The following is a 15,124-nucleotide window of genomic DNA, read 5'->3' as shown; positions in this document are numbered from 1 at the left end:
AGGAGGATCTGATGAGGAGGGGTCTGAGACTTAACCAATTAGATGTGGGAGCGAAATATTTACTCCCGGTTGGAGTTTTCAACCGGGACTAAAGATAGATCTTTAGTCCCGGTTAGTGTTATCAACTGGGACTAAAGTTGTAATCTTTAGTCCTAGTTGGTAGTATCAACCGGGACTAAAGATCCTCGGCCCCCTGACATACCTCTGACAGGCCATGAACCGGGACTAAAGATGACACCAACCCGGACTAAAGATCAAAATTTTTATAACCGGGAGTAAAAACAATATTTAGTCCCAGTTCTTTTTGAAACCGGGACTATTGTTGATTTTGCCAGACCGACCAAAGATGGTTTCTTCACCAGTGAGCGTTGATTGTATGAGCACTGTAGGTCATTCCCAACCCAAGACACTAGATATAGTTTACATAAACTCCACATCATCAAGAAACTAGGACTATCATGAAGGAACTAGTAATAGACACTAATTTTCCAATGTAAACACCACTATTCTATACTGAAATTTAATGCTACTTATCTCACATGATATTTTGGATATTGTGTAGAAACAATGTCTCATGTAAGACATGATTTCCTTTTGTTTCTTCATTTATTCACTTGTCACATCATTTTTTATTATAGGTGGCAGCTTATTTAATACTACCTCCATATTTTAATGTATGATGCCATTGACTTTTAATCCAACGTTTGACCATTCGTCTTATTTAAAAAAAATTATGTAATTATCATTTATTTTATTATGACTTGATTCATCATTAAATGTTTTTTAAACATGATATAAATATTTTTATATTTGCACAAAAAAAATTTGAATAAAACGAATGGTCAAACGTTGGTTAAAAATTCAACAGCATCATACCTTAAAATAAAATACAGAGGGATTACTATTAACATCATCCTATTTATTATTTATTAGGTTGGGAATAGTCTTAATCTGCGCCTACCGTATCTTACGGTTGCAGACCTTCTGATTCGTCAATTAATAATCTCTCTCTCTCTCTCTCTCTCTCTCTGTGTCTCTCTCTCTGTTGTTTACCGCTGCCGCAGGGCAATGAATGAAGCGCTAAGGTGTGGGACAAACCGAAAAGTTCACACTAAGCGAGTGATGATAAGGAGCACAATGTGTAGGAGTATTTGAGATTTTGAGACATGTGTGACATAAAGCCAAATGCAGGAGTGTCTGCTGGATGGGATGCTGAGATACCGCACTATCCGCTATTCCACTCGTGGTCATTGCAAACTACTGGGAATTAGAAAATTCACCATAATGGATTGAGCATCATAAGCCTGGAATCGCTTCTATAATGGTGTAGCTAAAGTTTTGGCGCATGCACATGATGTGCAGGATACTCAGAGCAGCTCCTAAATCGATTTTAGTGCATAAAAATGAACCATACTACACTGTAGCAGTAGTACGTCAGAGGAAAAAAATGGAATCTAAATTATGGTCGAACCAACCGAGTAAAGAATTGTTTGTTGCCCTGTAGCTGTTGGTACATGCAAGTAGAGCAAAACTAAGGACATGTTTAGTTCACACTAAATTTCCCCCAAAACTCCCAACTTTTCATCACATCATATCACATTCAAAACTTTCCTACTCACATAAACTCCCAACTTTTTTTTCCAAACTACCAACTTTTCCTAAACTTCTCCCTAATTTTACAAACTAAACACAGCCTAAATGATTGGTTTTTTTTTAACATGGTCCTCATGATTAGTTTTTTTTAAAACATAGTACAAACACATACGCTCGCAACGTGCGTACACTTAATAGACTTATCAAACCAAACATTAATTTATTCGTCTTCCGTAGACTGCAATAGTCGATCCAACACTAGAGCTGCTCTCATGTCCATGTGCAAGCGATAATAACGGAGGATTGGATCGAATGCGACTAGCAAATGAAGTACAACCTCATCCTCGTGGCGCCCTCGTCTCAGCATGGGTACGTGCGGTCCGGTTGTAGTCTAGTACGCCTCTACTGTGGTGTCAAGCACTAGTTTTCTATATTTTAGATTTTATAAAAAAAACTTATTTTGTAAGTAAATATCTGAAATAACTTATCATAGAAATAGATATTTTTTTTCGTCCAAATAGGATACAACGTCTTGGCATCAATGATTCTGGCGTTGACACCCTCATCCTCGTGATAGTAGCACCGGAAAAGACGATGAAAAATTTTGATGGTGGGACGAAGAACAATAATGTTTCAGCAGGTGCCAAAACGGAAAAATTTTCCATTATTAAAAAGACACCTACAAGTATGAAGGCAAGGCCAGTCTTATCGGATGACGCCCTCAATGCCCTGAAGTTGATTCCAAATCCAAGCCATTGTTTGATTTCATCCCGATTAATTACTAGTTTTCGGAATGTAAAACAAATTGGAAGAAGAGTAATATGAGTACTATTTGGTTACTTGTTTCGTCGAGAATGGAACCGTCAATAGATTGAATACATCATCAGGGGCGTCGGGATCCGTCGCTCTCACGCCGGATCTGGCGGGGACCGTGGCTGGCACGGCGGGGCACAGGTTGGCGCGGCGCGACGGGGCGCGGAGGAGGCCGAGCGGCGCGCGTCGGACGCGGGAGCAGGCGGCCGGAGTGGTGTGCGGCAGATCTGGCCCTCCCGTGGCCAGATCGGGTGCGGGCGGCGACGAAGCCCACGGCGAGTGGGCGACTCCGACGGCGGCATGGTGGAGGCGCTCCCGTGGCCGGTGGCGGAGGAGGACGACGGCGTGAGGCCAGCACGGCGGCTGCACGTCGCGGCCGTCAGCGAGGCCGGAGGCATGGAGGCCGTCACCGTGAGGCCAGCGCAGGCGCGAGCGACGACAGAGGTCTATACCTAAAGCACCCATATCACCAAAAGAAGGCACAATGTTTATGTGGAGGTTGGATAGCAACAACAGAGCCTGGCACAATGCCAATGTCAAATTCTTCTGCAAAAGGACATGTAATTTAATAAGTTCGATAGCATGGAATACATGGTGTAATAATTTTAAAATGGCATGGTGAATAATAGAAATCATTAGAACAAAGAAGATAATAGGAATTGTGAAATAATAATAGAAACTCAGTGCTAGTAATACACGTGCTATAATAATACAGAGTATATGTATTGATACTATATCCATGATAGGAATCAAACAATTTAACAGTGTGAAAGGGTGTTGATAATCAAATAAAGTGAATTTCCAGAAACATGCTTTTTTTTCCGTTGAATCTGAAGAAACATGATTTTAGTTTGGAAATAAACTGCCGTTCAAGACGTACCTGACCATCTGTTCGGGAGGGAAAAAAGGTTTTAGTGTGGTATTTGTACAATGAATCTACATGTCATACCATAATATAGCATGAAAACATGAACAGGTAGCTAGTAATCTTAAGCACATGTACAAAATGCATAGTTTACAATAATGACAGAGCTATACAGACCTAAAGGGCCATACTGCAGATAGTTTTGTATGTTGCTGTTTCATTCGATTTATTCTAGGAGGGATTTGAGGTGTAACTGTCCACTATATAGCAAAGTATAAACAATTGTGTGTTCATTAGATGAAATTGCGTGTGGTTGTGTATGTTGCTGTTTCATTCGATTTATTCTAACATGAGCTGTCATAAGGCACCACTTCAGCTGTACAAAGAAGGAAGAGGTGCATATCTTTTCGATGTCCCCCCCCCCCCCCCCCCCCTATCAATCTGGAAAATAGAGGGCTTGCCTATCTGTATGAAATAAAATTTGAATGACAAATTATTATAAAATGAACTATCCTGAAAGATATACCAGTGAGAAACAAATAATATAAGCATCCATAAGTGACCAGAAAAACAAATATCAGTGAGCAACATGAAGCAAGTTAGCTGTGTATTTACAGTGATCACATATATGTAGAACCAGAACTATAGGATTGCTGGTCACATTTTTTACCTCCCATTCCTTGAAGCAGCCTATGAAGCATTCCATCCTGCTCGTTTAAGATAAATAAACAACATGTGGAGAAAGATTTGTGAAGTGAACCATGAAGCGGAAGTCTGTTGGTACTAAGGTAGAAAAGAACGCATCTCTTGAACAACACGGCACCCATACAGAATTGCAGATATGTTAGGACAAAGCTTCAGAAATGTAAGCCTTGTCACAGGATTATATGGCATGATAATGTGAATAAACCAACAGAAGAAACTTTAACTGACGCTTGAACTTCCAACCAAAGTAAATAATGAAGGCATTAAACATAACCAAAGCAAAACTGATTATCACTTACAGACTGATCAAGGTAATTAAAGCAAAACTGATTATCTGCAGTAGCTAGCTTGAACTTTTCCTCCAGTTGAATCATTAGGTAAACAAAAAGATTTAAAGCTAACAGTTACTATTTGTAATATGGCCTAACTCTTATATAAGCAAAAGCAATAAGAAAACTAAAACCAAGTAAAATCGTTGTGCAGTTTTGTGGCTACGACAATATTCACTGCGCTAATCAACAACAGATACTTGTAGACTATGTTTGTGAAGCATTTCAACTGCTAGCATATATAGGACACGAGTGTCCTATATATTTAGCTTTAGGAATTTCAAAGATTCCCAGACAGCTGATGCTAAACCATGATCAAAGTCATGTGTCCTGTCTGCAACTGCAAGATTATATATAGTAAAGAAATGAAAGCTTGTGATGAACTCTGAAATCTGCAAGTATTTAACGAAACAATAACAAAGTTGTGTACCTTAATTTTATTCCAGTATAACAGGGTTGCTCAGAGATTCATTGGACACTATACAACAAAAACACAGCTGCGTATCCGGATGAGGATTCGATGATGGTAATATAGCTTATGAGTATTACAATGCAGCAGCAGGCAAAATAATCTGAGAAACTTTGGTCGAGATAGAACAACCCTTCAATATGTTTGCCTTGTAAAACAGTCTGTGCATTTCTTCTGGATGGAATAATGACCATGTAAATCATCATTTGTAGAGTAAAGATTGATGAGACTAATCAATAGAACAAAATAATTAAAAATAACAAAAGGCAGACCAGTGAATTAAAATCCAGATCTGGAAGGAAAAGAAGCAAATGCTAGATTCGGTACCAGGACTCAGTTTTCTTTTTTCAGCAGAGTAGTGACCTAACTGGAGCTGCCTGCCTCATCCTCATACGGCAGCAAATGGAGGAGCGCGCAAGTGGCTGGATGTTCGTTCATCTTGATGGAGCTGACTTTCTCATGGGAGTGGACGGCAGTGCAGTGGCTGGCACACTTGCTCCACCCACACCCAAATCTTAACCACATATTTGCAACATAAGTTACCCGAATTGATCAATGTAGAAGGTATATAGAAGCAAGCAAGCACAAGAAGAGCAAGTCAGACCCTGGTGTAGTAGTGGCCGCAAGCTGGCGTAGCTGTGCGAAGAAGCGGACACAGACAGCGATGGTGTCGACATCCCTGGCTCTATGAGGAGAAGGTAGCGGCGGTGCGGGCCAGTGACTCCGCGAGAAGATGGCACCGCGCCCGGCTCCGTGAGAACATAGCGCCGGTCGCTAGCTCCGTGGGAAGGTGGTGGTGCCGGCCGCTGGCTCGAGAAGGAGGTAGCGACGGCGGGCGGGCGGCCGCTGGCTCGGATGTGGTGGGGACGAATGCGAGGAGTCGCGGTGGCGGCGGCGCGTAGGAAGGGGAGAGGAAATGAGGGATTAGGGCACGACCGACTGGGAATTGGGGGAGGTGATGGGGAGGTGCACGGTTGTGATGTGCCGTGACTGCCGGATCGGACGGCTGATGTGGGGAAAGGGCACTGTTATACTGTAGCAGATCGGAGGCCTCTCAGGGACCGATTTACTGTCGATAGTGGCCGAGGAAAACTAAAGATTTAATATGATATGATATGATACACCCGGTAGATTTTGGAACCCACCAAGGATGAGGTGCCGTCAAGGACGATGCCGTCCGTATCCCCACATTTTGCGCTGTCCGTACAGTTTCGGCCGTCACCCAACGTGCCCGGCGCCGCTGGTACAGACTGATCCAGGCCATAACCCACAGGCCAACTACACCGCCCTCACGTGACCCATCGCGCGCGCGGTGATGTCATCTGACCACGGGCCCTGCCACTCCGCCACGTCGCTGCGCCACTCCCGCTCCCCTCGCCGTCCTCAGCCAATCCCCAGTCCCCACACCGTTAATAAAGCCTTTGTGCCGCATTCTATGCCCAGCGGCGCCTGCCAACCTGCCACCCACCGTGCGGCCCTTTGCTCTGGACACACCGCCCTGCCTTTGGCCGTGTCCGCATAAACAGAAGGCGCCGCAGCACCAGGAAGTTTAAAGGAGAGACTAGAGAGTAGAGAGCGGTAGGGGATACTGGTTGTCTACCCGCGAGCGGCGGGAAGTGCGTGGGCGTGGGCGTGGGCGTGCGAATCGAATCGCGCGGTGTGGGTCGGGCGAGCGTCGGCGTCGGCGTCGGCCGAGCCATACAGCTCTCGTCTAGACGCGGGCTGCAGCGATGGGACGTGTGCCTGGGGTAGCGTGCGCGTCAGAGTCCGGTAGGTCCTGTTGAGAATATAGACATATAATGATTTAATATATTTCATAAATAAATCATGACATTACATATGTATACTAGCATTAACGCATCATTAGATCTACACATGTAAACTAAGCAGTAAAACATAAACATATCAAATATGCGCAACATGTCAAAGACGTAACGAGGTGGCGGTCCCAAAAACCTTATTGCCGCCTTCTCCCGGTTCAGGACGTCGAAGGCAGAGGTTCCGGAGACCTGCTCTCCCGATCGCAGGTGCACACCGGCGAGCGGGATGGAGTAGTCTACGAGCGACGGCGCAGCACAGAGGAAGAGGCAAACCCTAGATTGATTTCGTGTGTTTTGCGTGAAGACGGCGGCTCGGTTTATATAGAGATAGGTCGCTTGATCAGGGCGCCCGCACGATCTCCACTCCGCGTAACCAAACCGAATAAGTCGCGCGTAACTTATCCGGACTCCACGCCGTTTTCACGCACCGGATTTTTCGGAATGTTTCCAAAACAAAACAAATCCGAATTGAAACAAAAACAAATCCGAATTTTCCTGCAGCAAAACAAAACTGCAAAAGGAGGCTGCATCTGCGCAAGGGTGAGGAGCCAATTTTACGGACCATTCGACACGTACGTCATGCACGCGCACCTGCCAGGCGAGGCGAGCGAGCGTGTTCCCCTTCTCTCCACCACACATGCTTCAAGTGGCTAGGAGGGCATCCTCCCTTTTAAGGAGGTCCCCCTCTCCTAGAATAAGCAAGATGATACTAAACTCTACATACATGCCATCCCATGAGGTGAGATTTTGTGATTTTTCAAAGAATTAATCTTCGAATGGACCTTAGCCCATCTATTAATTCCAACATGTCCCGCCCTCTCGAAAAGCCGGAGCACGGATGCCGTGTCGCTGTGACGGGAGCAGGTCGGGCCTTGCCGCACGTGGTGGCAAATGTGGGGTGGGGGGGGAGCAACAGGGGCGCGGGCTGGCGGGCGTGTTTTTGACCGGATCCATACCCCTCGCGGCGCTGCCTCAGATAGTTGGGCGGGCCTATGTCGCTTGCAACGTCGTAGCGTCTTCTTCGCCTCTCTATTCGCCCACAGTGGAGTGGATGGTCGATGTCCGTCGACCGTCGTGCAGCTTGTGTTCCTATCTGATACGGAGTACTTCTGACTACTGACGGGCTGACCCAAGAACCTTCTGGCTGACGTATTCACGCAATCACGATCCGCGTAGTATGATTTCTCGGCACGATTTTCTGCAGAATACCCGTGCAGACAGGACTTACTCCCTCCATCCAAAAAAAAAAGCGACGAGAGCACGTTATGACAAAACTATCCTGCAAGTTGCTACGTTTCTTTGATCATGTTTGGGAAGCAACTATAGTTCGTAGCTAGTATCATACCGGTTCGTATATACGTTCCTTGCCTCTACCTCCTGATTTATTTTCTCGATTATGTAATTGCAGTTCCCTAAATTCTGGATGAAAATCTAAACTATTTGGGAAAAAAATGTTTGGTTCTGAAAAAAATTACACTTGTTAGAAACTCTCCAAACAAACCCTTTATAATTTTAATAGAAATAGGCGAAAATAAAGCATTGTACTATGTTAATCAAAACTAAAGGTCCTGCGTGCTGGTACATGGCAGGTTACATTCCAATGTTACTTCAGAGACTATGAGGTTGTTAGGAGAGAACAAAATAGTGATTATAATCAGAAACTTATCATGTGTACACAGTTTAGGGTTCCTTTGGAAGGTAGGAAATCAGTAGGGAATTTAACTAGAGGAATCCAATCTAAAGAAAGAAATTCCTATGAGAGACCTTTAGATCGTGAGTTGGTTGAAAGGAATTTCAAAGAATAGGAAAATGTGTCTAACATTTTGATGGAATTCAAACATTTGGTTGCACTTCATGTTTATAAATTCCTTCGATATATTCAATACACTTCCTCTTTATCCCCCCTCTCTCTATCTCCTCTCTCTAACAAGTCTATATATAAATCTTAAATTTCACGTATTTTTCCTATGAGATATCTAAACAACATTACATGTTTCTATTGTTCATGTGGTATTCCACAAGCCATGACACATTAATCCCATGTTTTTTTTTCTATTCCTACATTTTTTTTATTGCATGCTTTTAAAAGGAGCTCTCAGGGTTTACACACCAAGGAGACCAACTAATAAATGTCAGTGAAGATTTGGAAATGATGTACGTGTACTTCCGATACTATTACACACACACACACACACACACACACACACACAATATATATATATATATATATATATATATATATATATATATATATATATATATATATATATATATATATATCTGAACATCTCTCCGCCCAAATATAATTTAGAAAATGACTAGAAATGCTTATATTTTTTATTATAATATACTAGTTCTTATGATATTTATTAGTCAGTATGCATAGAATACGTTTCTATTATTTTAAAGTGTTGACGGGTTGTACTTGACTACAATAATTGTAAAAGTATTGGAAACGTTGATACTAGGGCATACACGAGATTGCGGTAAAAGAGACCGGAAAACATAGATTTTGATATAGGTTCAAGCTCCTCTACTGACAGGTAATAGCTCTACTCCTGTTGGGCGGAGCCGGTGTTATCATTATATAATCACAATCTCTTACAAGTACAATAGGGAGTAGAACCTAATCTAGTCTGTCAGTATAGCGGTGTAAAGTTCGAGCATGGGATCGATGGCTAGCTGTTACCGATTTGCTCGAACAAGAACTCAATAAAATTGGATGTGGCTATGGATCTTGTGGCACTCGTTGGATCGCCTTGTCATTTGGGGTTGTCTTGTATTTATACCGTCGGATATTTTCTTGTCCAAATAGAACTAGCAACTATGGATGCGACCTAGTAGTGCCGAGTAGGACGTTGCTTCTCTCTCCTTACCTGGGACTCGTTTTTTATCTTTTTAGGACTTCCACTATACGTGTAACGTTTGATTCCGTATAAGATTTGGTATGACAGACTTACACTTTCTCTTGTCCCGACATGATACATGTGTTTTATCTAGGGCTGGATAACGAGCCAGCTCGGCTCGTTTGAGCTCGTTGTCTTAACGAGCCTGCTCGGCTCGGCTCGTTAATGTACGAGCTAAAAGGCTAGCTCGGCTCGACTCGCGAGCTGGCTCGTTAAACTCGTTAGGCTCGTTAACGAGCTATATCTTATTGATATCATATTAATATTATCTATTTTAACATTTTATTATGTATTAACATAATAATAAACACCAACTAATATAGTACTCAATAAATGTGAATAGTTTTGATGTAATTAAAAGACTAAGCACTAGTCAACAAACACTAAGTTCATGAAGATATGGTGATGTTTTATACTAACGAGCTAAACGAGCAGCTCGCGAGCTAGCTCGTTAAGCTCACGAGCTAAAAGGCTAGCTCGATTCGACTCATTAAGACTACGAGTTCAAATCGATCTGAGCAAAGCTTGCTACGAGCCGATCCGAGCCACGAGTTTCGAGTTTTTTGTCCACTCTTAGTTTTATCTCTGACTTTACTCTGACCACAATATTATTGAGCGATACGGATGGTTACCAGCTAGAGCTTGGAAAGGAAATATTGTACCAAAGAAAGTTATAGGAGACTACAAGTTCATTAAGTACTAGCAAGGACCCCGCGGCGTTGCCGCGGACGCCAAAAAGCAAACTTCAATAAAAAAATATCTATCACAACAATTACTCAAACATTAAAATATATCTATAACATTAATCTCAATTTTAGGTGATGGAAGAACGAATTGGTTACATGGTGTATGAATAGATACTATGGAAAATATCGGTATATGAAGATGTTTGTTGGCAGACTGCTTGAAGGTGGCAGACTTTTATTGTGATTAAAATACAGCACCTAAGGATGATTTACAACATATGTTATATTATTGTAGAAAATAATTAGGAAAGTAAAAATATGCTATTCCAGAAGATAAGAAAGGATAATTAAGGCAAAATAGCACTATTCAATAGGATTAACTAAGATAAAAGATCTATAAAGCTGATGCTGCTAGAGATGAACCTAACTGGGAAATAAATGTAGTTGATCCCAGATTAGCAACACATATGTACCCCTGCTTAATACCTTTCCATTTTCCATAATAACAGTAATGCAGCCCAACAAAAATCTAACTCATCCCAGATTAGCAACAATAGTACCCCAGTTTAATACCTTTTCATTTTTCCATAACAACAGTAATGTAGCCTAACAAAAATGTAGCTCATGCCAGATTATCAGCAATAGCTGGCTGAGACTTACCTAATGCAACTTTTCATGGCACATGTTTACCCTGAAAATAAGAAGCATAGCAAAGTAGTAGACATTCAGAGTAATAATAATTAAGAGCTATAGGATTTCAACCATAAGTGCTCGTTCATAGTCTGGATTGCAGTTTTATGTAAAGTAAAAGAATTTTAAGAAGCAAACACCATATATATGACAACAGCTATTTACATTAGCGGCTATAATGCAGACCTTCTAAACAAATGGTGTTGCTTCTAAGGCTGGGTGTGCATACTGATGCCATCCTGGGCATATACCCAAAAGGGACAGTCATGCATATAGCGATGTCATCCACACGTGCACGCAAAAAATAAGACGTACCACATGGCATATATTCTGGCAGTTTAGGATGCACCATGTGAAGGGAAAAGGAACAATTTACCTGGATGTGATATGAAGGTAAAGCTGGATATAGACAATTTAATAGAGAAACTAATAGAACTTTTCTATGCATGTCAATTGAAGAAAGACCAAAAATTATATAGCTAGCTCATGTGCACCTTTAATGCTCACCTAGAGAGAAGGAAAGGGGTTGATGGAGAGGTGGGCACTTGTCAAGAGGAAAGAGGTGGGTACTTGTATTGTTGTATACAAAATAGTCAAAGCAGGCACATTCACAGGTGTACCGCATGGAGTGGAAGAAGCAGCGGATCTGCAAAATATGAGAATATTGATTTTTGCATGATTCTGTAACTATACCACAACAGAGGTAACAACGAATAAAAATAATATGCATGATGATGGAAAGACATCTCAAATATGAAAAGATTGCCCTACCAATAAAAGCATCATTAACTGAGGAAGCATGTCATCAGTAAAAAGTGAAAAGAGTCCTGATCTGTCCTGGTCAGTGAAAAGGGGATGAAAGGAAAGCGAGAAACTATGAGTAAATGTAATGGGTGAAAAAAGCAAATAATCGGAATGAAATGTCTAAGAATGCAAAGCCGATGTGATGCCGGCACAGAGATTTGCTCCCTTTTCTAATCAGATTTGCACATCAATCCTGTTATTATAAATTTGTGACCTGTTCAAGAGAGATGAACAAACAACACAAACAGATGAGAGAGCAGAAATGCAGTCCTATTGTTTAGTGCAACCGCGCAACCTGCGGAAGATATCAGGAAAGCCACACTTACTGCTAGTAACATGCTAGTTGTTAAGAGTCACAGGAAGGGAGTATTATTGATAAACATCGTTACTGAAAGAAATGCTAGAACAAATTTAATTATCACCTTGCCGGTTACTATGGATTGAAGCCTCATGGTGATGAACCATCCATATGGCCTCATTTGCACATACCAGCAGAGTTTGTACTATGCAAAATGAAGAAATGCCAGCAACTTGTGTATATTCGCACAAATGAAGGCCCTCGTCATCACATGAAAGCTACAAAAGCATCTGCAAAGCCATGAAACCTACAAAAGCAAGGTGTTATGCATGCAATTCAACAAATATATCACTTACTGAAGACCATGAACTTGATAGTCCATATATAGGACTCGTAATATAAGCAATCATTGCAAATGGTTGCAATCAAATTCAATTGTGTGCCTTCTATACTAAACATGAAGATTATCTATGCAATAGTAAATCATCTTCCAGGTTGAATGAGCACCTCATTCTTCTCATTTGTATCGCCGTGAAGCCAATTAGAAACATTGAAGCATGCGGCAAAAAACAATCATCTTATGTACACCAAAGCAGTTACTAATTATTCCTATGCAAGCAGAAATAGAGCATGTGCAATCGGACAAATAGCACAATGATTTTTCATAAGTTAACATTTCATGGTGCATGGTTTTGTGACATACTGCACTAACCATAGGTATATGAACACATGATACAATTACATGGGGAAAAATTTGAAGCCAATATCCCTCTGTACATGCAATTTTGCTATGTGTAAAAATGAAAATATGTGCTGTAATCACATATGGCTGCTAAACAAATGGAATCCCAGCAGGATATATAAAACTATTATGCATCACTAAAACAATGGGAAATCATATACTGTGAAAGAAATAGGAAAACATGATTGTTGTTTGGACTTTAGGCCGATTGTACGGCTAGCAAACATATCAAAAGTATTTGATTGAGTCTTATGTACTATTGGATCTTTTTGTTGGCTGTGTACACCTTCTTAAAGGTGCAGAGGCCGAGTTAATTTATAATCCTTTATCTAAAAATCAAAAGAAATCTTTATGGAAATTAGTAGGAACCATACCTGTAACAATGGAAGAGGAACATTATTGATATCCCAGACCAGTGTGTATCCTACGCACCTGCATAGACAGCAAAGCAAAGCCAAACTGAGCAGTAAAACAGCTACTGCAAAAAGGAATAGGTATGCAGATCAACAATATGAGGAAAAGAAAAGAAACCTAATTAAACATTAGTACATACAGAGCATGGCAGTACCAACTGGAGAGGTGTGGAGGAGCCGACGAGCAGCAGCCATGAGAAGCGAGGAGATGGCCGTGGACGAGATGGTTGGTGGCGGTGTTGGCCGGTGGATCCACGAGAAGACTACGGCTGCAGCCGGCACCGTGTCCGCGGGGAGGTGGTGCAGGACAATGGCTCCAGGGGAGAGCTGCGGCGCCGCTAGCTCGACGACGACGAAGCGGCGCTGGGTCGCCGGCAAGTAAGGCGACAAGGCGATGGCTGCTTGCAATGCGAGAAGATGGTGGCGCTGGCCGGCGGCGAGGACTCTTGGGGCGGAGGTCGCAAGGATCTTCGGATGGGGATTGCGGATTCGGGAGTAGCACGGGTGGGGAAATGTGGCTTACAGCGATTCTTGATCCGAGAAAACCCTAGAGAGGGCGAGACGGGGTGCCGCGTGGGGGTGGGGAGATGGTGGCGGCGTCCAGGAAGAAGCAACAGCGGCCGCGGATGGCCTCGCCAGGAAGCGACAAGGGCGAGCGTCGTGAGCTGCGCGCGCGAGGTGGAGACGAAAGGGGAACGGTGGCACCGTCGGAGTCGACGAGGCAGCCGAGAGAATGAGGAATCGATGGGTTTGATGGCTACTTTTTTTTCCTCCGCCTGTTGCGAGCGGCTGGGTGGCTGGTTACGATGGCAAGCGCGTGCCTGGGCAGGAGATCGAACAGCGCTGATTTTTTGGGCAACGTGGCCGTGCGGACGAGTGAACAGTGTACAGTACCCGTCGGCAGGTTTATAGGATTTATATGATATGATATGATTCGGACTGGACTATATATGCGCATATCTTAAAATTTGACAATGTAAGCCATCATGTCAAGTTCGACTACTCGATCAATTTATATCGATGTCTACTACTCCCTCCATCCCATTTTAAGTCCAGCTATGGTTTTCCGCGTCCAACTTTAACCGTCCGTGTTATTTAAAAAAAATAAAAATATTAAAAATATAAGTCACGAGTAAAGTACTATTTATGTTTTATCATCTCATAACAACAAAAATATTAATTATAAAAAATTTTCAAATAAGACGGACGATAAAAGTTGGACGTGGAAACTTATGGTTGCACTTAAAATGAAACGGAGGGAGTGCTGAGTAGTCAGAATGCACGAATATAGAGAATAGAACATTTGTCAACATGGAGAAAAGAAAAACACACTATTTAAATATAGGAAAAAAACAAAAGAATGCATATCTTTTTTACTTATATATCCCTTCTTTCTATAAAGCTAATATCCACTAAACAACTAAAAAGATCAACATGCAAGCATATTATTTATTAGCACTCCTAAAACCTACATGCAAACATGCCACGTCAACCTATTAAACACACAAAGTTCAACATGTAAGCATATAGTAATTATATCTACAATTTATTTCATTTTAAAACTAAACATACACATGCTAAATCATTATTCTCAAATCATTTTCATAATATTTTAATCGATTTTATCATTTTTTCAATATCTAACTTATATCCCATAATAAGGCGTGGAATATCATTTAGTTTAAATAGTGTGTCAAAGTATCCGTTCTTTTGTTAGATATCTTTAATTTAATGTGTTTTTGCCCATTATGATAGAGATAAATAGCTCTTTGATATCGTATGATGTGAAACATCACCTGTGGTTACTTTATGTAGGTTGTCAGATCTATAAATACTCCCTCGGTCCCCGTCCCATAATATAAGGGATTTTGACTTTTTGCTTGCACTGTTTGACCACTCGTCTTATTAAAAAAATTGTGCAAATATAAAAAATGAAAAGTTATGCTTAAAATACTTTAGATAGTAAAGTAAGTCAAAAATAAAAATAAATA

At 41.7% G+C, this 15,124-nt stretch overlaps 1 protein-coding gene across 10 annotated transcripts; it reads right to left on the bottom strand.

Moving 5' to 3' along the window:
• Nucleotides 1–2,219: 2,219 nt before the first annotated feature.
• Nucleotides 2,220–14,126, bottom strand: LOC127753219 (uncharacterized). 10 transcript variants are annotated; one of them, XM_052278727.1, is made up of 6 exons: nt 13,289–14,015; nt 13,095–13,152; nt 11,648–12,285; nt 11,384–11,522; nt 10,847–10,877; nt 2,220–6,551 (listed from the first exon to the last, which is right to left on the bottom strand). In XM_052278727.1, the coding sequence occupies exon 6, from the start codon at nt 3,145–3,147 to the stop codon at nt 2,422–2,424; it is 726 nt and encodes a 241-aa protein (XP_052134687.1). In that variant the 5' UTR covers nt 3,148–6,551; nt 10,847–10,877; nt 11,384–11,522; nt 11,648–12,285; nt 13,095–13,152; nt 13,289–14,015; the 3' UTR covers nt 2,220–2,421. The 10 variants fall into 10 exon arrangements, 7 of the variants coding, with proteins under 7 accessions (XP_052134687.1, XP_052134676.1, XP_052134694.1 ...); XR_008012527.1 differs by having other exon boundaries at nt 2,863–2,952; nt 3,942–3,978; nt 4,736–11,522; nt 13,289–14,126; XM_052278716.1 differs by lacking the exon at nt 10,847–10,877.
• Nucleotides 14,127–15,124: the final 998 nt, after the last annotated feature.

This window comes from Oryza glaberrima, chromosome 1 (genome assembly GCF_000147395.1).
Source record: "Oryza glaberrima chromosome 1, OglaRS2, whole genome shotgun sequence".
Classification (NCBI taxonomy): Eukaryota; Viridiplantae; Streptophyta; class Magnoliopsida; order Poales; family Poaceae; genus Oryza; species Oryza glaberrima.
Note: the sequence above shows the minus strand (reverse complement) of the source record. Positions and strands in the feature narration are given on the sequence as shown.

Excerpts from the sequence above, each read along its gene's own strand:
- LOC127753219 (XM_052278727.1), bottom strand. The coding sequence starts at position 3,147 with ATGGATATAGTATCAATACATATACTCTGTATTATTATAGCACGTGTA.